Here is a 25,828-nt window from a genome sequence, read left to right as displayed (position 1 = left end):
TAAATATGTTTACCACATTCATAAACTACACTTTCACAATGACATAAATATGAACATAAAGAAAAATATCACAGTTTTAAGGAAAAATTTAAGAACCCAAAATAAGAAAGAGAAGAAGATGGGCTTAATGGAATAGCCTAACAAGTAAAAAACAAGATTCTCTGTTTTTGATTTGCCAAAGACCAAACGGATCAGTTTGATACCTTGTGCACCAAGCAACATACAATCACAATTTTAGGGTTTAGTAGTTTTCAGAGGAAGTAAGTGAGCTGTTCCTTTTTCCTTGAGCCTCCTTCTCCATACAAATCATTCCATTGTTTCAGCTCATTCATTCCAGATCCTTCTGATGCAAAACTCGCCCCTACCTGCAAAACACACAACATATCTTAGTTAGGGTTTGTTTATGTTATTGCCTTTTCTTATGAAAGTGAGATAAGATATTTGACCTGGTTTTTAGCTTTTCTCATGTCTTCCATGTTCAAAGGTCTCAAAACAATCTCTCTCTCCTCTGAAGCTTCTTCTTCTTCTTTTGTCTCTTCCGTGCCTTTTCCTGCTTCTTCCCTCTTTTTCCTCTCCTAAAACCACCAAGATATTGTCAAAATTCAGTAGAGAGTTCAATCAATAAAGACCACGAGAGAGAGAGAGAGAGAGTCTTCTACTCTTTTTACCTGATCTTTCAATCTCTCCTGTTGAATTAGCTCTCTAACCGGTCTGTATGCAGCTGTGATGCATAAGTTCTGTTGCACAAATGGTTAACAAACAGTCAGTTTCCATTTGATACAAGACTTTTGAGTTTTGGTTAGAGATGTCAAAAAAAAAAAAACCTTTAGATCACTTCCACTGTAGCCTTCTGTCATCTGTCCAAGCTCATGAAAATCAAGTTCATCTGTCTTCTCCTTAGACAACAAAGTTCTCAAGATCTTCTCCCTGCTCTCAATCGAAGGAAGTCCCACCATTATTCTGTTATTCCCAAAACAAAAAGTCAGTCACAATAATATATTCATCAAGAATGATTATAGAGATTTTGCATTTTTACTTATAGTACTACCTCCTCTCAAACCTCCTAATGATAGCTTCATCAAGATCAAAGGGTCTGTTTGTGGCTGCAAGAACCAGAATCCTTTCACCAGGTTTGGTCATAAGCCCATCCCAATGCGTCATAAACTCATTCTTGATCTTCCTCATAGCTTCATGCTCTCCTACTCTTGTTCTTTGCCCCAACATACTATCAACTTCATCCACAAATATAATCGTTGGTGATACTTTAGCTGCTAAAGTAAACAAAGCTCTCACGTTCTTCTCATCTTCTCCAAACCATTTAGAAGTGATTGTAGACATTGAGACATTGATGAAACTAGCTCCAGCTTCATTTGCAATTGCTTTAGCAAGCATAGTTTTGCCAGTACCAGGAGGACCAAACAGAAGTATCCCTCTGCATGGCTTGAGAAGACCGCCTTTGAAGAGATCAGGTCTTCTAAGTGGAAGCATTACAAGCTCTTGAAGTGAATCTTTTGTTTCGTCTAAAGAACCAATATCTGCAAATGTCACGCCAATCTCATTTGCTGGTATAACCTCTGGTCTTATCCGCTTCTCGAACTCATTGTCAGGAACAACCTCAGGCGCTTTTGGAGGTGATGGATTATCATTCTTGTTTGAAGGAAGTGATTTCTCCAACTCGTTTTTGTTTTCAGGACCAGATGATTCAGGTTTGGACTCACTCTTTGAACATACTTCTCCTCCTTTACGCTTATAGTCAGTGTTTGTGTCTAGCTCAAGTGATCTGCTTCCACCTTCTTGAAATATACTTAGTCCATGAGACAAGCTGTTTGCAAACATCATGTAGATCAGTTTAATAAGCAGTTGCAAAAAATGTAATAAACCCATTATAGTAACTTACCTTTTGGAAGATATAACAAGCTTTCCGTTTCTGTATTCAGGCTCTTTGGTGTGTATCAAATGATAAGTGATAGCAGAAACCACAACTTCATCAATGTGGTTACTCAAACACATTGTATCCGCGTGGCATATGGAAGCTAAGTCGTCGCATTCAATGTCATTAGCAGCAAGAACCTCTGCGATGTGGTTCTTGTTGTCTTGGAACTGAATCATCTTCATGTCATCTTCTAAACGACTTTTCCAGCTCATGAGCTGAGACTCATCCTCCGGTGGTTTGATCTCAATGTTGTAAGGAAAGAGAGAGGATGTCCTTTCGCTTACTTCTTGGCAATCATCTTCTGGTTCTAATACTCTAGAGCCAAGAATCAAGACTGGACCAGAGAGCTTGTTCAAGAGTCTTTGGAACAGCTTGTAGAATCTTTCCGACTCAAGAAGCTTCTCAACGTCCCTGAGGTATACTATTAGCGGAGTTGTTGCTGATACGGAGACCAAAACCTGCCAGAGAAAGACAACAACTGTGGAAAAATCGTCGAAAATAGTTTGAATACTTGTGAAAGAGTTTGTGTGTGTTATACCTTGTAAAGTGATTGCAGGAAAAGTTTCTCGTCGAAACATAGATTTGTGCTGCGTTTGTTACAACCTATAAAGCCATTAAAAAGGCATACTGAAGCAGAGGGATGTAAGAACTTGAAGATGTAATGATAAAGAGTTTCCAAACCTGAAACAGAGGAAATGCTACTACTGATATCAGGAGCAGCAGAAGCATATCTCTTGTGTTTTGGAGGACGGTTTGAGGTCTCTATGCTCCTGCATTTATAGAAACTAGTGAGCTCACGAAGACCGATAAAAGTAACTGTAAGGAAACAGAGACAAACCTTGATTTAAGATCATTACCACTGGTGTGTCGACGCAATGTCCCTAATATTTTACAAGAATTTTAACTCTTTAGCTCGTGTTTGAATGAAAGACAGAGTAGAGAGCTTCTGTTGTGTTTTTTACCTCTTGGATCAACTTCGCGTTGAGAGAGCATCGAGAAGGAACCCATTAAACTAGACACTTTGTCTAATGTTAACTCAGAAATAGACCTCTTGTGAAACTATAAACCAAGAAACAGAGGAAAAACAGAGTCAATTTCTCTGAAACAATCAGCATAACAAAAAAAAAAAAAGATAGGACTAGAAGTAACTTACAGGTTCCTTCTTGGTGCATCCATATTTACTTTGTATCTGTTTCAACAAAAATATATAATAGAGAAAGCTTAGGACTTATGAGAGATTAGAAAACTATTTGCATTCGATTGGTTGGCTTACCTTGATAGAGAAATCAGTTATATCTAACAGCAATAGCTTTGATTCACAGTAATGAGACAAAGCTTTGGCAAGCATTTGCTGATAGAACTCCGCAGGACCAGAGAGTAGAATGGCTTTACTTGCAGGTGCAAGGTTCCGAGTATGCTTCGATATATCAGACTCTTTTAGATGAACGTAAGCTGAACTTGTCAATAACACTCTAGTCCTCTCACTGCCATACAAAAATAAACATATCTTAAATGAGTTATAAACTGTCTTCATCTTATTACCAGGAACATGAATATAAGCCAAATGAAAACGTTTAGGTTTCACAGATTAGAATATATTTTCAAATCTTATCATAAGAGAGATAATTCTATAACTGAACTGATTCTTGATATTAAAAAACTTATTACATTTCTTGAAAAGCATACAAAACCTTGTTTGATTATGGAGAAGTGAATCCAAAAACAATGTTAGCAGAAAATATAAAAGAATTAATGGAAATTGATAAACTAAATTAGTAGAATCACATGTAAGAATCTTTCTATTTTTCTTTGCTGTCTCTCTCTGTCTTCCTTTGCCAAATCATCCACATGCTTGTTGTGCAACTAACCTACCCCACTTTCCATCATTTTCTTTTTTTTTTCCCTTTCTAAATATTTTTCTTGGAAAAATGAAAAAGCAAACTTTTTAATTCCCAGAATTTCACATCTCTATCATTCTTTGAACCTAGATACCCAGAGATTCAAAGATCCTTTCACCACCGATAAAAAGATGCTAAATCAAACCAATAAGTTCTTAGTGAAAAAAAATCATCATTTTTCCAAAGATTCAATCATTTTTTTATTAGCCAATATTATGTCTTTTTTCAGTATAAAAATATTGAATCTTTTTCCAAAGAAGATGTAAATTACAATCAACTTGCCAAGTTGGCATATTTCAAGCACACTCTTTATCTCAACTCCATAGATCTGAAATTCCCTAGAAAAGCATTGAATCTTGGACTGAACTCAAGATTCTTTTTATCATAATCAAATATGAAACACACAAAGAACAATAAAAAGAGAGCTAAATTTGAAGATACCTTAAGAAATACGGAAACTCATCGAAGGTGACAGTACTCTCTCTTCCATCAATAATTTGTCTCACCAGCTCTTGCTCAATCTGTTCTCCTGTGAGATCATCTTCTACAGAACCCGGCCCGTTTGCCCATCTACCCAAACTCTGACCCGATGCCAACCCAATCCCTAAGCCAACACCAACTCCTAAAGCTGACAGCAACACGCTCTTCTGCTCCATTTTTCTCACCGATCAGAGCAAAACCCTCGTTGCTAAATCACACGATCTAAAAGGAGCTCAACGTGCATTCCAAGGTAAGACAATAAAGAGTTTATCTTTTTTGGGTTTTGTCTGAAAATGGAAGAGTTTATTTTTTGGGTTTGGGGTAAAAAAAGATTTTTGGTGGTTGGACGATGGAGGAGAAGAAGAAGATGTGTCTCTATTTATAGCGACGTTTGGGTTAGTCTTATGGACGTTAACCCTTTCCCGGGAAAAAGCAAACTCAGATGGAAACTTTCTGATAAATAAATAATATTAAATCCAAAAAATCAGATAATTTACCTTTAATTAGTTTTTTTTGTCCAAAGAAATTATTTAGGTTTTCTGTCAGTGGAAATAAAATATAATAAAATAAAGTAAGAAATATTTTTTGACCGGTAACCGGGTTTTCTTGTTTTTCATGTCTTTTTCTTGAACTCTATTTTTTTAATTTTTCTTAGTTTAAAACTTTATATTGCAACTGAAACTACTCAGTTATGGACATATGTATAATGTGGCCGTTTCCGTGGTGAAAGTCACGCATGGGTGGAGTTACTATTACCAAATGAGTTCTCGTAAATAAAATTCTTTCTCCTTAGTTAGTCAAAATTTAATTTACAGTTGGACTGGTTCATATACGTGTACATTTAACTGACTTTTATTTACGAAAACTCATTTTGTTATAGTAACTCCTCACATGCGTGACTTTCACCACAGAAACGGCCACATTTTACATATGTCCATAACTGAGTAGTTTCAGGTACAACATAAACTGATAAAAATTCAAAAAAATAGAGTTCAAGAAAAAGACATGAAAAACAAGAAAATTTTGTTCAAATAATAAAACAAATTATAGATCAATAATCTTAAAGTTAAACACATGTATTGGGTGATGCAGTCTTCTCAAATACACTATATCTTGTTCATGCAAATGTGTATCACAATACGCGTGTCTCTACAAGCGTGAACGACCAAAATCATCTTATAAGTTTGGTGGAATGAAAAGGAATGTATTAGATTTAGAGAATGAACTCAAACTCAAAGAGGAAGAAGAAAAAGAAAAAGGAAGAAGATGATATTTGTTATATACTCTGTGTATATCAGATTCTATGTATCGGTTTAATCAACAAAACATTTTAACCAGTTTGTATAGTATATGAAGTCTCATACCCCCTACAAAATTATTATACAAGTTGTGTAATCACTTCTTCTCAATCAAAGTCTTGAATATTTAAGGTTGAATAATTTGATGAACACATTAGCTAGTTGAATTTGCATATTGTACACGTAGTCTTGAGAAAACCACTTTACCGCCCTTCCTCAACTAGATGGCGGTCATTTTCTATATATTTCATTCTCTCATGATAGACATGACTAGAAGCAGCATCAGAGCTAAACATATTTTTGACTAGAATCATAATATTTAAATTTAAGATTAATGGGGTCAAATGCCAAATTGTAACTAAATATTATAGTAATTTTGTTTAAAATACACTAATTTGCCCCCCTAATTTGGGGGGGTCACTTGACCCTACAAGTCTCTTAGTGCCCTGACTAGAAGCAATATGCAGAGCATATCGATTGTCACAATACAATGTGGCTGGTCCTGGTGGTGCATAATGTAAATAACTGAAAAGGCTGTGAATTAATTAATCCATATTAACTTGCAAGTAGCGTCAACCATAGATTTGTATTCAGCTTCAGAACTGATTCGTAAGACTGTTGGTTGTTTATTTGATCTCCAAAAAACAAGAGACTCATAGAAGAACATACAATACCAAATAACATATCTTTCTGTACCGAACAAGCTAACTAATCAGCATCAAAGAACGTTGTGAGGTTGTTTTTCGATGTGGAGAAAACAAATAGTCCTTGACTCAATGTATTTAAGGATTTGAGAACCATGTTAGCAGTTTGTAAATGTGAGTACCTTGGACTCGCCATATATTGACTGAATTTATGGACATCATATGCAATATTTGATAGTGTTATGAGTGAGATAGAGTAATCTTCCAACAATCCTTCTTTAAACAGACACATCATCAAGGAGAGTTCCATTTATCAAAAATTAATTAGATAATATTTTAAATTTATTGGGATTACACAGAGACTAATAGACCATAAGCTCTAATTTTTAAAAGATTGTGTGAATATAGATTCACATCGAAATTTCAATAGGATATGAATAATAAAAGATTTGAAAAACTCCACTTAATACTAATTAATTTTAAATTGAAAGCAAAAAAGCTTAACATACTATCGGATGTCCTAAACCTAAATACTAAATTTAGTAATCGATCTACACACTTATAATTTGGCCAAAAAGTTGTTTGTGCTTTCAAGCCCGATGATGATGGTCTGCGAGATCCAAGGCTAGAAGAATCATTATCTCAAGGAAGTATATTGGGATTATGTAAAGATTAATAGACAATAAATCTAATGTCTAAAGAGTATGTGAATATAAGTTTTCGTATCGTAGTTTCAGTAGACATAAGTAATATAAAAGATTTGGACCACTAAGATTACCGCAAATTGGGTTTAAGTTGAAAGTTCAGAAACTTAACAAAGTACCGGAAACCTACCTGCTTATAAGAGGTACTTAATTGTTCGTTCTTTTGAAAAACGAATATTTTCTTTGTAGAATCTATCATCTCATTGGCATGTGATTTCAAAGGTCCCTTTTCATATTAATAAGATTCCTTAGTCTCTAACGCAAACGTCTCGGCCTTTTTCATGCTTATTTTACTTTTTGTTTGTCATCTTGTAGTGTGATTGAAAAGTAAAAGTTATAACCAAACACTTTTATTCCCAACAAGACAACCTTCTTACTTAGTTACAATGACAAATGTCTACATAGTGGGGAACTCTTCTATTCCATTCAGTACTAGGTCTGTGCACTGGGTAGAAAAGGTTCGGTTCAGAAATCTGGTTTTCTGGTTTGTTCGAGTTAAAAAAGTTCAAATTAATTTGAATTATAAGTTTGGTTTGGTTCAGTTCCGTATTGAAGCAAAAGGTTCAGTTGTAAGAAAAAAATCGCTACAACTAGGCACAAACTCGACACAACTGGTACTCGATCCAGAGACCGGTTATCCAAAACCGATTAACGCTAACTGGAACTCCACACGACTTGACATCGGCTGAAAAATTTAAACCAAAACTGTAATTTTAGCCATCTTATCATGTCTATGTTCAACATATCTAACTTTATATATCTCTTACACTATTATTATTTATCATTCTTCTAATTATTCCATCTTCTACTAGATTATCTTTTACCCAACACTTTAATTTAATCATCCACCATACTCACACTATAGAACGATGACGATCTTCTCGTTGAAAATACTTTTATGTACATTTACATGCACACAAAGAGAGATGCATATTTATATTGAATATTCGTGTGTTGTTGCTTTAGAAGGCAGCACATGGAGATGGAGTTGTATGAAAATTATTGCGGGATAATTCCACTTTTCATTCTTTTTTGTTTCCATCAAAAACTACTAGCAGAATGTATAGCTTTACACGCCAGTTTCAACCTTTAGAGGCGGCTTTAAATTATAAAATCAATTACAGAGTCAAATAAAAAGTATATGTATAATAATATCATATGCTTTTTATTTATTCTTGTGGCAAATTACAGCATTAAGAGCATACAAATGATGCCAAATGATTGCACCTCTAAGCATATACTTTAAATGTTTAGTCTACAAAACATATAGCAGCCACAAAACTTATCCATGTACATGAGTTGGCATTATTGATTTTTCAGTTTAATTCTGAAATATGCAAGGACGCTAGTCTTACAGACAATGATTCACATGTTCAGTCATAAGTAGAAAATATGTATTCCGAGTTCTATACATCTACATCTACATCATCTCAAATCATCCGTACATAAAATTAGGTATATAGGATTATTAATGATCACACTAAATCACTTTTAACTTTAATTAAATTAGGTCAACAACTATAAAAATAACAATCGCAAAACCACTAAACTAGATGCTGTTTTTCTATATGACAAACTATAGTTTATTAAATATCACACTGTTTTCTTAAAAGAAAAAGTTAAATTATTAAAAAGCTCACCATTCAGGATTTTCATTCGAGCTAGTTCGGTGGGAATATTGAGCACCACTGATTTTGTTTGTGCTGTATACTATGCTTTACACATATATGATATTATAATGTAATAAAATACTATATGTGTAGCCAAAGAGAAAATTGGCCTTGACCTGGATGACAATTGGCATGTTTCTTGGTACTAATTCAAAGCACCACTCTTTTTTTTTTTTTTTTTTTGTCACTAATTCAAAGCACCACTCAATTAAGCCTACCGAAAACTTTTTGAAAAATTATATATCTAAGTTTTTAATTGCAAATTATCAAACTTAAACCCCACCGAGTTTACCATAATATGAAAAACTTATATAATAGTTTCCCCTCGCATGTTTAGTGATTTTTTTAATACGAAGTAATTACACATTTTACGATACCCAGTAAGGATGAGTAAACACGGTAAAGGGCTGCAGTAATTTCTCTTTAAAAAGAAACCATTTTCGGGTTTCGGAGATGTGTACGAGTGGGATACACATCGTATGGTCAATGTTATTAATTTGTCTGTTGTGACAAGTGGGATTACACACTTTCAATTGCTTTCAGTTAACAATTGGGTTTCTTTTGAATTCACTGTTTAAATATTATGTCTCCTTTTTACTTTTCAAACATGTAAAGTTGGTATTTCGTGTGTGTTTGTGAATCTTTAACTTTAAATATGATCACATGCCAAAGCTGGTGACAATAAGAATAGAAAAATGCTCAATAAACTATCTTCTATCTCCACTTTTAATTCATATTGCATTTGCTATTGTCTAATTCGTTTTTTTGGGAAATTGAGATTTATTAAATCATTCACATTGGTAGAGTTTTTTTAAAAGGAATTTTAATTTCACAATATTAATACTTTGTTTTAATCTACTTATTTAATTAAGTTTTATTTAAATAAATTAGGGCATTTATAAATAAATATGTGTTAAGGGAGCTTTTCATGGGTATCTAAACTTTCTTATTCGAAAATTCACTGGAATTACTCTCTTACATCTCTTTTAGCTTTCATATATATATTCTTAAGTTTTTGCGCTAAGATATAAAATATGTAATCGTTGACAATAAAATAAAATAATATTTATGTAACAATGAAAATGCTAAAGTGATATCTCAGACACATAATAAAGCCCTTCAAATATCTGAAACAAAAACTTATTGTTGAACCTTACCGTGCCAAAATATATTCAAAGTTTTTTATTTCAGTTATTTGAGACTTCACATGTTGTCATGTCGACAACCTTCTCTACGAATATCAATGTATATTACGAATTGAGTGGCTATTTGTCCACTAATTTATGAACGGAATAATAGATTATAGTTGCACATTCCTAGACGTTGCCTTTACCAAATTGTTTTGTTTTTGACATGCCTTTATTAAAATCCCGCTTTCTAGCAGTTGTGACATAATTTTCCAAATCAGTATCACATGCTTTCTTTCTTAAACCAATTTATTTTAGGAAAATGTGATTTAAATATGATTGAGGCGAACAATAAAATGTATTTTTAATTTGGATGGCACGCAAGACGACCCAACCTTTCTTATTTTGCCACCAAGTCACAGTCTCATTCGGAAAGCAACTCCTTGATCATTTTAAAAACTCTTTGGTCACTATTCCTCATTTTTTGGGTTTTCTGTTAAATTAATCAACTATAATTCATGGGATGTTGATTGTTGAAAATATAATGTTCTAATCAACGATTTTATAAGAGTTTCAATAAATTTAGCTCAACAATAATAATAAAACATTTACTCAATCTTCCATTTTTGCTAAGAATATATATTAGTTAAAACTTGATGTAAAAAGTTTGGACAAAAAACATATAACAAAGAGTGAACCAAGATACTTTTGATATTCACTCCTTTTATAAGAAAATACTTATATATATACAGTAAAATATATCAATACCCAATAAGACTTTCAAATCCAAAAAAAAGTGAAATTACATCCCATATACACAACTTTTCTCATAATTAATCTTTTTTTTGACATCAAACATCTACAGATTCATATTGACTCTGTAAACCAAATCGGTAACTCTGCATCCAACCATAGTTAACTAAATACCTTAAATCTCACACCTTAGTATCTTTGTTGATAGGCACACAACTTGTCATATCATGTGTATTTACTTAATTTCCAACTTTTTGTAGTTTTTTAGCTAATTGACTCTAAAAAAAAACAAGGAATATTCTCATGCTAAAGCCACATGAAATCATTCAACCTCACCGAATTACATGACCAAGAAGTAACCACAAAGTTTAGGCAATATTCAAAGAGACATTCAAGCAATCTGGACCAAAGCCAAAGCTTCGTCAACAACTTGAAAGAAGTTTAGCGTCATTGCACAAAAAAATATTGATCTAAAAAATAAAGTTACCGACTCTAGGCTACAAATCTGAGCCTAAGAGAATTTTCTTAAATCCGTTTCAGTCCTCTGAAAAAGTTAATAATAAAAAGCTTAAAATCCATACCACCCAAAAACCTCTAAAGCTTAAAAAAAATTGAAAAATCAAGGTTTATAGATCCAGCACCGTCTTTACCAAAATCACAAACCCCATCGACAACCAAAGCGAAAGACAACAAATGAGCCAATAACTCTTGCTTTGTCCTAGAAAGACCAAAGAAAAAGAAAGGAGAAAGGAACCAATGCCAATACTCCCGAACCATTATGCAACCACCATTTTGGTTATCCCAACACTAGATCACCGTCTTCTAGCAATTCAAAGATCACAAGAGGTATATAAAAGCTTTGCCAAGTAGCTGCATGAAACCGTTGGTCAGAACCACCACAAAGCCGAGCTAATTAAACCCAAAAAGAAGGCTGATACAAAAACATTTTATAGAGGAATCCTCTCATATTACGAGCAATAGATTTGGTGAAGGCAGCCAGGAAAAACTGAGTTTCCCATGAGAGAGAACATTTTCCCATATATCAAATTTCGACATAGTTTGATAATATATATGAACATTTGCTCTACGTCATTTTTGGTTGGGTCTTGATCTAAACTTTTTTTTGTCTTGATGTAAACTAAGAAAGGTAGAATAGCGTGGAATGAAGTGTGTAAGCTAAAAAATAGAGGATTGGTATTAAGACCTGTGAAGAAAGTGAATGTAGTATGTTGTTTCAAACTGATTTGGAGAATAGCTTTCTCGCAGCCATTAAGGTGGGTTAAATGGATCAAGTTACACTTATTTGGAGAGAATACCAAATATGGATCCTGGATATGGAGAAAGCTGTTGATATATAGGGATTCCGCCAAATGGTTTCACAAATTGAAGTTAAAAGAAGTCAGTTTCATTTTGGTTTGATGTACTGACAAATTAGGAAGCTTATTTGATATTAAATGGTAAAGAAGTTTCATTGACTTGTAGATTCTCATCCATGCATTAAATAAGGAAGCAATGATATTCATGCATACGTTGTGAGAGTGAGTGTAGTTTGAAATTTTGTATCTGGAAGGTTGTTGTATTCACTGGCTAGCGGATCAACTGCTCGTATTCTTGAGGCCGGAATCAGTTGCGTAATAGACTAATAGTACAAAAATTAAACTAAATTAAATTATTATTATGAAACAAACCCATTCACTTTACAGAAAATATGAAAGATGTTATTTTAGTTTTATATATTTGTCGCGATTTAATATTTTCGTTTGATCTTGGAATTTTCAAAGCTACATATTTCTCAAGATATATATATCCACTCTCTTTGGCGTACACATTATATAATTATTTTCTCTTTTACGATAAGTTAAGTGATATTTTTGTTGATTTCGAACATAAATTTTTTTAACGGACTCCTCGTACAAACTTAATCTCATATTATTATTTTTAAAAGATAGTTTGTTTACATATAAATATATATGTTACAGTAAAATAAAATTTATAAAATACATTTTACATGAATTTTTTTAAGTTTTAAATTAGCCAATCTCTTAAATACAAGGGTTAATTTATTGTTGAATATATAAAACTACAGCCTAATCACAAAATGAAAATAAGCTTAACTAATATAAACTATGTGCAGCTCTATATTAATAGTTTCGTTTAATTTTTATATTAATATTAAAATCTACACTATGTAATGAATTTATATATCATATAAGTTACATATAATAATTTGGATACAAAATTTCAAAACTATCATATACATTTTAAATAATTAAATAAGAGTCATTCATACAAATGTGCACCAAATAAATATATTATGATCATGCATTTATATATTGTGAGTCTTTACTAAATACAAAGTCAAAATGAACATTATGCTTTATGCATATAGATTAATTATTTTTTTATTCAAATAAAGATGTAGCTACTGGTATAATTAAAATATTCACAATTACGTATTAGCAGTTTATATGTACAAAATTATATAATATTTAAAACTTACATTTTTATATGGTATAGATATAATTTATACATTTATTAGCACAAAAGAGTAAAATGGTAGTCAATTAGAAATAAATAATTATATAAGCAAAAAAAGTTGGAAAACTACACATCCTATTTTGAATCTTCATAAAATGAAATTAATGTATCATTAAATCATAATATTTTTAAAATTATTATGAAATTTAATTAAATAATCAATATAGAAAAATAGTAAGAAATACAATTATTTCCAATTAATAAAAGAGATAAAGAGTAAATAGTTTTTTTTGGTAAAAAAAAGTAAATAGTTGTGCATGTGAAGAAACACCAATGCCCCAAGATACAATCAAACGTATAAATTCAGAATACAAATAAATTATTATTTAAAGCAAACCTTCATGCCCAATAAACGAATCATTCAACGTAGAGGAAATCCAAATCCCTTGCAAAGAACAAAGAATATAAGAAGCTATCAGATAGATCATCCTCACAATCACCAACCTTCGTTTATTTCCCCGACAAAATTAGAATTAAGAGGCAAATTTCAGCAATATTTTGCGCATCTGTTGCATTCTTTGATATTTAAATAATGGCAGTAACTAAGGAAGGTGGACCGACACATTTTTACGAGGAAATCGAACCCTTTTGTCGATGGAGGAGAACGGAAGACGTCGACATAGTTGAGCTACATCTTCCTTCAGGTACATCAATTAGTAAGTTTATGACAAATATTTTTTTTTTGAAAAAAATATCTTCAACTACCATAATTAATTGATTTAATACAGAAATAATAGTATTTCCATAATTAAATAACTTTTTAATACAAAAATATCGATCTTCTAACTTGCAAAAATTGATTACTCATTCACGCAAAAAACACAAGAAACAATATTTATATTGTAAGTTTACATAAGTAAAAAATTAATATAGTATCATAACATTGCGTCCTTACATGTATGTTTTAAGTTTTAAAATATTTCAAATCTGTTAAAAAAATTATGAACTTAATTAAACAATTGTTAAAATTCTAACAAAATTCAATAAAAGAATAACACAGATTCTACTACTATATGTAATCATTAAGCTGATAGCACCTGATAATGGTAAGATAAATAACTAATAATCAAGCAAAACATGATTTTGTTTCATTTTCCAAATCAGTTAAAATCTACTAACAAAACTTTAGGCCACCGCTTACAATTTTCTATCAATAAAAAACGGAACTGTGTTTGTATAGGTTTGAAGAAAGAGCATCTTAAAATACAAATTAGCAACACCGGTATACTAACAATAACAGGAAGCTGTCCTGTGGACAAAACCAAATCAATCAAGTTTAGGAAAGAAACGAAAGTTGAAAAAAGTTGCAACAGAAATGAGATTCGTGCAAAGTTCTCAAAGGGAGTTTTATACGTGACAATGCCAAAGACAAGCCCCACAGCAGTGGCTCCTTATATTGGTTCTCAGGGAAACACATCAGGAACTCGAGTCAGTAAATCGGATGCTGATGGGAGTAATATAGCTAAGTGTGGACGTGAATCTCATAGTAAGTTTAGCTCATTGAGGGAAAGACTATGGAGGAAGCCAATCATTGAGGGTGTGGCAGCCCTGGTGGTTGTGGTTGTTGCTGTTGTAGGAGCGGTTAAAGCCTACCAATGTGTTATTGCATCACCCGTTTGATCATATTTCAATATGTCTACGTTGTTTCCAATGGTATAATTAAATAAATAATTTGTTTTTACTTTCTTTAATATATGTTCTCTGCGCCCAAAAGAGAAAGAAGCATCTCCTCTCTTTCACTTTAGAGAAGTTATTCATCTTTAACATTAAACCATACGTCAGCAAGATACACAAGTATTTAATATAAATAGCCATTTTATAATGGTTGAATTTACCATATGTTGTTATTGTGTCATTTTAAATGAACACATTGGAACATGAAAAATAAAATGATTTAATTTATGCCAAATTTTATCAATATTTGGATTTTTAGACATTTATTAGACTAAAAATTAACAAAGGTGTTAGAGAATTGTCAATGCTACACACATATTTTTTGAGTTTGACCACCCAATTTTTTTTCATTGCCGGCAATACCTTTTCGGTTAGATTTGGTTACAGTAGCTGATTTTTTTTCAGTCGACACTATTATTGAATAAATACAACTATTTATAATCTCCAACAAAATCTCACGAGGTTCGTAAACTCAATAACAATTTAAACTATTTGATTACTTTAAACTCAATATCAACAATAATGATATAATTTTTGTCAAGTGATTTTCTAATATCAACTTTTTTTTCTAATATCAACTAAAAAGTATATACTTCCAAGAAAATTGAGTTTTGATGGGACAAATAAAGAACAAAACTAAAATTTAAAGAACAAAACACTTTTCATTGTATTAACCTTTGAATACCGTCAAAGGGCCAAAGCAGTAACTTAAAACTTTTGAGATGTCATTTCTTTTTGGGATACGTCTTTGTCTTTGTCCAGATCTGAACTCAACATTACCTGGTTTTGGACCTACTACCATTTAATTAGTTTCTCTTATTTTGTTTTATTCCTTCAACATTTTTTTATATGTTATATGGTTTACAAAAAGCGACAAATATTGGGATCCACTAAAAAATAACTAAGATAATAATCTTAGTTCTAACTCATAACAAGGAAAGAAGACAACGCTTATTTTCCAAAAAAAATAGTAGTTCATATATCCAATTTTTCTTCTTTTCGTTCTTGTACATAAGACGTAATTTTTCAAATGGACCATGTCAACGTTTATGGTTCACGAAGTTTTAGTAGATAAACTACTACAGAATTCAGATAAGAGCTTAATTATTTCATATTTCTTCCTGTGAATGGGACTGTGAAAGAACCTCTAAAGCTGCATATATGCCAAGGGAAAAGATTTAGCCAAAAGTATATACTATGTGTTTGTTGGCAAAATAGCAAAAACACAAACGAGAGAGAGAGTAATAATTTTGCTAACTATTCTAAGTTTCTAAGCAAAATATGGAAAACATAAGCTCTTTTCTGATTCTCTGAATGATACCAAAAACTACTTTGATCTTGCAAATTTAAACCACTTCTCAAGAATCCTTATTAGAGATTCTTTCACCGTTTCTTCTCTACTTTCAAACAAATTCACATTTTGATGAAGCAGAATGATCATGGTTTGTTTCACTAGCAACGGCTGAAGCACTCATTTTCTTATCGCCAAGCTCTAGCTGAAGCTCCTCTGGCACGTCACCAACGTGAGAAACCGGTTTATCGCCCATTCCACGAGTTACAGCATCTTTAGTAGATTTCTCATCCTCACTTCCTGATCGCTGAGTCTCATTTAGAAAGAGTTCAAGGCGTAGCGTAGTACTAGTAGAACCTCCAGCGTTTGATAGTATTGACTGCAACTGCTGTCTTGCTTGCTGCACAAGCTTCACTAGCAAACTGTGGCACAGAGAGAGAGACGGTGGTTTGTCCTTCAGGCTGAGTGAGCTTAGCCTCTGAAGAAGAGCCACCAACATTCTTCATCTCTGTATCCATAGCCTCCGAACCAACACCTTCATAGCTCATTTGAGGCTCAGAACCGATGTCATCAGTTTGATTCCCAGCGTCTTTCTTCCACTGAGTTGTTGGAGATCTTGCGCACATCTTAGCTTGGGGAAACAAAATCAGTGGTTGGAGTTAGTGGAGTGACTTAATTTGGTAATAAAACAATGTTTCTAAGCGTAGGAAGTTCCAGTTCATGAGATTAAAAGATTATAACATCAACAAACCTTTCCGGGAAACACTCACCGCTTAGGTTCGTGATCGGAGGTATTTTCGTGGGGGTGGTGGAAGGGAATCACTGTCTCTGACGGTACGTTGAGTACAAAAACGCAGAGGAGTGTACGTATTTCGTATACATATTCTTCTATACATATTCTTTTTCTAATCTTCTTCTTCTTATTCTTGGTTCGTCTTTCTCGTCGCTTCACCTTCCTCTCTCTCCCTCTCCCTCTCCCTCTCCCTCTCCCTCTCCCTCTCGGTTAACGGGAATGTTGGAAAAACTAATTTAATAATATTACTAAATATTACCTTATATGGGCCTATACATGGTTTACTTTTGAGCCCAATAAACTTTTATTTAGATCCGAAGGCAAAATACTCGTCTACACACTCGAAATATCATATAACGACAATTACACATCATCTTTTAACCTAGTCCTAATTCCACATATTAGAAGTATTAAAACTTCACGAATTACTAAAACTTATTTCTCTTATTTCTCTCGAATCAGACAAATTGAAATTCGTATTCCCAAAAATGAATGTTCACTTTACTTTTAGTGGTTTGAACGTAAACCGGTACCAAATTAGTATGTTTTGGACTGGATTTAAAATCTGACCCAAACTGAGATCCAAATACAAATATGACCCAACTTCTCCATCAAGATTTGGTAAATTAAAAAAATTCAGATTATATCAATTCAATTAGGTTAGCTATTGGTTTTGTTTCAAACTTTAGAGTAGTAAACCGATCTAAATCGGACTGTGTAGATTTTAGTTCATACATCTTATATATTAAAACAGAAGTCATGACTTCTTTTCATGTGTGATTTTTTTAGTTTGGACCATTCCTAAAAAATATCATATTTAACATAAGTTCATTATTATATCTTTTAATATCTTTATCTTTTTATTTGAAAAACAAATGAATATATTTAAAATATTCTAACAAAATCTTTTTAAAATCTTCTTAGAATCTTTTAAAATTTACTTTCAAAAATTAGTTAGTTTTAATTTAAATTATCATAAAATATAATTAGAAATTAAAATTGAATATAGTTTTGGTTTATAAACGAAAATTTAAATAAAATGAAATTAATTAATTTCACAAATATATTTATTAATAATTTTTAAAGATTTTGTTATAAATAAATATTTATTTTTATTTTAATTTTTTTCAAATTTGTTTTCTAATAAAATAAAAATCATGATTTTTTGATGAGTGATATTTTTATTTGGACCATCATTTAAATTTTATATTAAATGTATATCACTAATGCTAATATACATAATATTTTAGTATACAAAAAAATAATATTCTAACAAATCTCTTGAAAAAGATTATAATAAGATCTTAATTGTCATAAATTGAATATAAATATTTTCAACTAATTTTGTAATTAGTAATGAAATGTTACTAAAAGAATAAAATTATATCCTATTTTATCAATTTTATAATAATATCTATTATTTTAAAATAAAAATGTTATATTGAACAAAATATGATAAAATTATTTTAAATTGATAAGTTAACATATTTTATTTTCATAAATATAAAATATTTATGCTAAAAATATAATATGTTGGTAAATCTTATATATTAAAACAGAAGTCATGACTTCTTTTCATGTGTGATTTTTTTAGTTTGGACCATTCCTAAAAAATATCATATTTAACATAAGTTCATTATTATATCTTTTAATATCTTTATCTTTTTATTTGAAAAACAAATGAATATATTTAAAATATTCTAACAAAATCTTTTTAAAATCTTCTTAGAATCTTTTAAAATTTACTTTCAAAAATTAGTTAGTTTTAATTTAAATTATCATAAAATATAATTAGAAATTAAAATTGAATATAGTTTTGGTTTATAAACGAAAATTTAAATAAAATGAAATTAATTAATTTCACAAATATATTTATTAATAATTTTTAAAGATTTTGTTATAAATAAATATTTATTTTTATTTTAATTTTTTCAAATTTGTTTTCTAATAAAATAAAAATCATGATTTTTTGATGAGTGATATTTTTATTTGGACCATCATTTAAATTTTATATTAAATGTATATCACTAATGCTAATATACATAATATTTTAGTATACAAAAAAATAATATTCTAACAAATCTCTTGAAAAAGATTATAATAAGATCTTAATTGTCATAAATTGAATATAAATATTTTCAACTAATTTTGTAATTAGTAATGAAATGTTACTAAAAGAATAAAATTATATCCTATTTTATCAATTTTATAATAATATCTATTATTTTAAAATAAAAATGTTATATTGAACAAAATATGATAAAATTATTTTAAATTGATAAGTTAACATATTTTATTTTCATAAATATAAAATATTTATGCTAAAAATATAATATGTTGGTAAAACGGGTTAATATTAGTAAACTATATAATACATGTATAAAAATTTAACTTATCTTAAAGTTTTTAATATACAGTAATTTATTATATAAAATTAATAAACATTAAAAAATTACTAAAAAAATCTAGCGATTTGAATTACGGATCATGATTATAATAAATTAAATACAAAATTGTTTTCATATATGTTGTTTCATGCATTAAAAATTTTAGTTTAGTAATCAAACGCAAATTCAATAAGACAAATATATAATAAGCAACATATATATGTGATGATTTTAATTTACAGTATGAAAACTATAAAATTATTATATTTGGTATAATTATACAAATATTTAAATATGTGAGTAACATTAAAAATATATAATAATTATGTAAAACAAATATCTATGTATATAAATGTGAAAATATATACCCGCACGGTTGTGCGGGTGGAAATCTAGTAATACTTATAATATCTGGAGTTAGGAAGAGGGTAAGAGATTGTGCAATTGTTACTATATAGGTGTTGAAATAGGTCGTTTTGATTGAAACTGTTCCATGTCTCTTGTCTCTTGATGGAGTAATATTAATGGAATTTATGAGTGTTGATAGTGGGAGGGAGGCATTGACGAATGAAAATGAAATTGATGTGAATAACGACGATGAAGGTGAAGCCGGAGAAGATAACGAAGATAAAAGAAAAATATATTGTAAAGAACCCAATTCAGCATAAAAAAGTCGTGTACGAAGCAGGTTTTTGGGCTCTAACTTTTTATTGATCTATCATCTTGCTGATCTCTGAACTCTCCATTGGTTGGTTATATTTCATGAGGTAAATAGACTCGTAGAATGAGAGCTCATTCCCAATCTTTTTTATATATTGGGATATATCTATGTTTATTCAAATTATAAAAAAAATTATATGATATTAATGTGTATGATGATGTGTTATATTATTAGAAGAGAGAAAAACTATACGTATATACATAATTGAGGAGAAAATTTTGATTATACTTTTCTGCGTTAAAATTTTTTTTTGACTATACTTTATTTTAAGGAAATGAAATATATGTTATAGATTTACTTGACTTTGAATATTTATTTTTCTTCATTATATTATATATATATATATATATATATATATATATATATAAAGAAAAGCACAACTGTTCAAATTCACATAAATATTCAACAATTTTCTAACAAAGAATATCACTGAAATTATGTGTCCGCCATCAACACTCCTCTTCCTGATTCTATCGATCGTTGCAACCGAGTATCTTCCTCTTGCAAGTTCCAGAATAAGAAACCTCTCAGAGCATCAGTGGTGTGTGACAGCTTTATCGGAGACAGATGAACAAATGCAAGCTAATATTGATTGACTGTGTAGCCAAAGAAATGTTAGACTGTAACCCAATCAAACCTGGTGGACCCTGCTTTGAACCAATATATTCATAGAAATCATGCATCGTTTGTAATGAATGAGTATTTCCCAAGTAACGGACATACCGACGAAGCATGTTATTTCAATGATACGACTTACGAGTATGTACATTATTACCGTCTACCGATCCAAGCTATGGTGATTGTGTGTATGAAACGTAAGAATTTTTTTCTTCTAATAATCTTGACTGTAGTTAGTGGAATGTATTGTAGGATGAAGGATTTCAAGGTTTCTTTCCTTTTTACAAATTATATATCATGCGGACTCCAACGTTATTCTTAACATTATGTAAGGTTAATGAAAAATAAAGTATTTTTGTCATTTAGAATTTCAGATCTAGTCAATATATTACTAATGACTCCGCTAGTTCGCTATTGTGCTCGACATTTTTTTTTTTAATTCTCTCAGTGGCTGCAACTAGAAATCCTTTTTTTTTAATCATGAATTGCTCGAAATGCATTATATAATTGGATATCATGTAAAACTAACCAGATTCATTCATATATTCTTATCTATGATTCGTTAAAGAATTGGTGTAGATGATGCTCGGATTACAAAAATAGCGGTTGGGGAAAATGAGAGAAATTAAGCCCTTTGTCAAAAAAAAAAAAGAAAATGAGAGAAATTATGTAAATTTGTCTGGTAGAATATATGCCAAAACTAATTAATATCTTATCCACATCTCCTTTCAACCGAATCCCTTGGTCTAATATTTTGCATACTATAATAATAAACTTTTATGTATGTATGCCGTTGCACATTTCAGAGTTCATAAATCACGTAAAGTTGTAAGAATATATATGGTATACATGTATGTATAATTGTATATATAAGGTTGCTCGAATATTATGACAAGTTAACGAATTGATTCTCGCCAGACAAAAGGCACGGATTAAGATAATGATTTTTGTTGGCTTATTATTTGAGTATAATCAATCTTTTTGGCCAAATTTGAGTTAGTAAACACGACTTGACCAGTAGGCAACATAACCCTTGGCAGCATTTTAAGTAAAGATTTACGCATTTCATGTTTGACAAAGTAAACAATTTACTTTTGGTTAGCAATTAATTAACTTTCAAGTAAATTGACGTGATGAATGATGATGATCTAGCTAGTTCTAATGTTTTCTTGTTGGGATTTATCGGCATAATTATAACAACACATACATTTTGTTCCTTCTCATATTGATTGTTTTGTTTGTTCTGTCCATAGATATGTTAAAATTAGGTTACTGTAGACTTGTAGTCTCGAGTTCAACGTCGGCCAACCTTTATCAGATGTACTCTTTTCTTTCTTTTTTGAAAACATTATCAGATGTATTCTTGGCGACTATAGTATTCATTTCTTGAATATAATTTATAGACCAGTTTTATAATTTATAAGATCCTATTTAAGAAAATCTTCTGACAGTTTATATACTTAACTATATACTGTATGAAGAGTCATTTTACTTAATGATTCGAACGACGAATGGCTAGTGTTGTAGATGCTACTTTCTGTCTGATTTAATTTTACAAGAAAAAATGTTGGTCTGGGACGAATATTTATTGTTGTATTCTTGGACTTGATTAGCTGTGATGTTCCTGCTCATACAAATACAACTAGTGTTTTCGTATAATTTATTATTTTAGAAATACATACAACGTAAAATTTAGTAACGGTGTAGAGAAATATGCATGTTGGCAAAGACTGATAGGCAAAAAAATACATTACGTGCAATAATGTAAATAGTCTTACTTCGACTAAGACACGAATGCAACCTAACTAAGCATTACACTAAGGAAGAGTTTTGACGTTTTCGGGTCTTTTTTTGTCATAGCTAGTTAAAAACTAGTGGAAGAAAAAACGAGTAACTAGGATTGATCTACCAATCAAGTGTTTAGCTTTCCATCATACGACTAAAGGTATGACCTAAATGATCTGGTATCTGTCGACCCGGGTCCAATGTATGCTAAAAATACTAAACTCTTTCTTTCGTATGAAACTAGTTTTTATTTCTTTTTTTTTCTAATTTTTATTTCACATTCATCAACGAGTTAATTATCGCCCTAGACTTTTTTTTTTTTGGTTAACAATTATCGCCCTAGCTAGTGTCTAGGTCATCATGCTTGATTCTCTCGCTACACCAATCTCAAGAGTTACTCCAATAACATTCGACATTGTTCAATATCTTGTACACTACAATTAACTGTTTACTAGCAATGGACATCCATTGCTAGTGTTGAAGAAAATCTACATATTTTTGTGATTTGAGCATATCGAGCGGTACATATTGAGGACGGATAGCGAAAACTTACTTAAATACAATCAATCTAGTATATCGCTCTCAACAAATTATGACGAAAGAGAAATGACCTTATATATATGTTGAAGTGTTTTTGGTCCCCGAAGAAGAAGAAGATGAGATAAGAAGAACATGAAAACGAAATAAAGATAGGAGATGAGAACAGTGTCACGATGAATGCTTTGGATCTTCTCGGAACATATCTTGTCCATGTCTCCTTGTTTTGTCTCACTAGCACGTGAGATTATAGTTTCTTCCTCATCGTTTACTCAATTATATTTTTCTCAATTAAAAAAGTTTTCGTTTGTGACACTATTCAAATATTTTCGGCTAATCCTCACGAAGCTTCAGTTTTGTTGCCTAACTTTCCTCTATTTGCATTTTTGTCAGATATAATTCGGTATAAGGGATAACAGTTCCTAGGTGCATGATGTTACGGATATCTTGATTTTGAATTTGTCTCCACTATGGAATGGTTTAAATTGAAGAGAAAGATATTTTTGTGGTCCTTTGTAAGTATATATAGTTATACAGTGTTCGAACAAATTATTATGGTTCTAAATGTCACCACTATTATAAGAATCAAGCAAATTAATAGTAATGTTTTTTAAAACAAAACAATATCAGTTTGAATTTTGTTCCCAAGTTTGTTTGCAGTTTTGCTTTCTTTTATAATATACGAAATAAGCAATTGTGAAATGACCCGAAACAACAAAAATGGCGAAGAGTATGATAAATATTAATTGGTGGGGTTCAACAAAAGAAATTTGTCACCACTTGGTCTACTTCGGTACGAATATGTATAAAAATTAAGAAAAATAGATCGAATGTCCAATTGGTTGTCCGTTTGGTCGGCCATTAGAGCTATGGATATTGGGTTGAGAAGACCTTTAGATCTTGATAGTAAGTAATATGATTGTAACAAAAAGTTCTTTGGTTCTTTCAAGTCACACTTGGAATTCATCATATAATACGTGAGTGAGCTTACATCATATTTTTGGTAGTGAGTGTTTTTTGGGTATGAACGTGATAAATTCTGTATTTGTTTATTTTTATGTGGTTTATTAGAAAGAGATATATCGATCAAATTCAATTAAATATGTAAATCCTTTGTGACTTTCACTGTATTTTGGTTGTAACATTTGGATCCAGATGCAGTGTAACCAATTGAGTCGATCTGTGCATGTACTCCCAAATCTTCTAGGACCTATCAATTTGAAGATAAGAAAGTAAGAAAAATGATGTTTTTTTGGGTGAATATGCCACAATAGTTTCAAGCATTAAAATATGCGTGTTTACATAAATATTTTAGTTTCGAATCTTTCTTGTCTCTAATGGTATAGGGTCTATAAGTTTTTAATACATTTATCTATGCATGGCCAATCTTCTGCAACAAAGTTGCCCCAAAAAACATGGGCAGTAATTTTGTTTTATAAGAGATAATTACGTTAAATCGGTCCTTAAGGCCCTTTCTTATGTCTATAGCAGCATCAAAAACCATAGGCTTGTTCCCTTCAAATTATAGACAACATTTATGCCGCTCGGGTTAAAATGCGATAGATATTATAGGATACTGCTCATAATTTAAAGATAATTCAATGTGATTAACATAATTAATTAACTTTTGATCTATTATCTATAATACAAAGGTTATTATGCTTCCCAAGCTTTTTCTCCCTATCTATTAATCGTAGATTTTCTGATATGACAGATTTTGCTTCAAAATTTCCACTGATCATAACTAAATTTATTTTAAAAAATTTCAAAATGATGATTTTAATTAAAAAATGGTGTTTCGATTTTGCTCCAAAATTTTCACTGATCAGTTTAACTATATTTAAATATTTCTAAACTTTCAAAATGATATTTTCAACCAAATAAAATGGTGTCTTGGTTTTGCTTCCGAATTTCCACTGATAAATTTAAATCTTATTATATTATTAAATATCTGTAAATTTAAGTGAAAGGAAACAATATAAATTCTAAATTAAAAAATTTAAAAATTTAAAAATTTCAAATGAAGTTTAAAAAATATTAAAATGATGTTTCAATTTTGACTCCCCCCCTTTCCTAAAATGATGTTTCACGTTTTTAACATAAAGTAAAAATGGCACATCTAAATATTTTGAAAAAGATTAGAGTTGATAACCAACAATAATTTGAAAGAGTCCACATTAGACCATTTTTAATATATTTTTATTAATAAATAAAATATATAATTTTATAATATATGTGAATTTAGTTTGATATATATGTATATATAGTATTTTTATTTTTCTCTAATATAAACACATATATTTCTTATTTTAAATACAGAAAATAATATTTTTACTGTAGAAAAACAAATAAAATGAGTTGGTCTAGATTTTATTATAATGGCAATGAACTATATATACTTTTACAAGCTGATCGACCTTGATGTACTTCTGATTCTTGTAATATTTTGCATAAACTAAGGCTTCGATCGGTGACCACAAGATAAATAGAAAAAATGAACAAAATAAAAAATAAATTTGAGGAACTGAAAAAATTAAAAATAAGAATTTTTTTGTTCATTTTGTTCCTCATCAAAATTGCAGAGTGATATTTTTCTTTATAAATTCATTCATCTTTGAAGAATTTAGAGGAAAAATGTGGGATCTATCAATTAATAATTTGACAAAAAATTTAATCTAATTGGTATAAATTTTGAGGAATAGAAAATTCACCATAATTTTTTTCTTTCAACATGGTCACTAATTGGAGCCTAAGTTGAAAAAGAGCATCTCAATTTCACTAAAAACAAACTAAAAATAGGAAAAATAAAAGAGGGATTGGAGTTTTTTTAATTTTGTAAAAAAATATTAGTATACAAGAAGTATTTGAGATGGTTTTAATTAATTATTTACTTAAACTCTAAAAAGGAAAGGGAAACAAAATAAAGTCTGTAAGTGGTTTAATTGGTAAGAAAATATTAGAATTAAGTAAACATTTT

General features: G+C 30.5%; 2 protein-coding genes and 1 pseudogene across 2 annotated transcripts; 1 reads left to right on the top strand and 2 right to left on the bottom strand.

Moving 5' to 3' along the window:
- Positions 1–17: 17 nt before the first annotated feature.
- Positions 18–4,707, bottom strand: LOC103857110. Its single transcript, XM_009134263.3, has 13 exons — positions 4,273–4,707; positions 3,207–3,417; positions 3,087–3,122; positions 2,896–2,992; positions 2,772–2,814; positions 2,615–2,703; positions 2,472–2,536; positions 1,898–2,391; positions 1,049–1,822; positions 825–960; positions 669–737; positions 447–575; positions 18–365 (listed from the first exon to the last, which is right to left on the bottom strand). Exons 1-13 carry the CDS (start codon positions 4,485–4,487, stop codon positions 252–254), a joined length of 2,472 nt encoding a protein of 823 aa, XP_009132511.1. The 5' UTR covers positions 4,488–4,707; the 3' UTR covers positions 18–251.
- Positions 4,708–4,946: 239 nt separating this feature from the next.
- LOC103857109 lies at positions 4,947–14,738 on the top strand. The gene is made up of 2 exons (XM_009134262.2): positions 4,947–13,689; positions 14,226–14,738. The coding sequence occupies exons 1-2, from the start codon at positions 13,578–13,580 to the stop codon at positions 14,663–14,665; spliced, it is 552 nt and encodes a 183-aa protein (XP_009132510.1). The 5' UTR covers positions 4,947–13,577; the 3' UTR covers positions 14,666–14,738.
- Positions 14,739–15,680: 942 nt separating this feature from the next.
- On the bottom strand, positions 15,681–16,892 carry LOC103857239 (annotated as a pseudogene).
- Between the last annotated feature and the right edge of the window lie 8,936 nt (positions 16,893–25,828).

This window comes from Brassica rapa, chromosome A03 (genome assembly GCF_000309985.2).
Source record: "Brassica rapa cultivar Chiifu-401-42 chromosome A03, CAAS_Brap_v3.01, whole genome shotgun sequence".
Taxonomy (NCBI): Eukaryota; Viridiplantae; Streptophyta; class Magnoliopsida; order Brassicales; family Brassicaceae; genus Brassica; species Brassica rapa.
The sequence above is the reverse complement of the archived record's forward strand: the minus strand, read 5'-3'. Positions and strand labels throughout refer to the sequence as shown.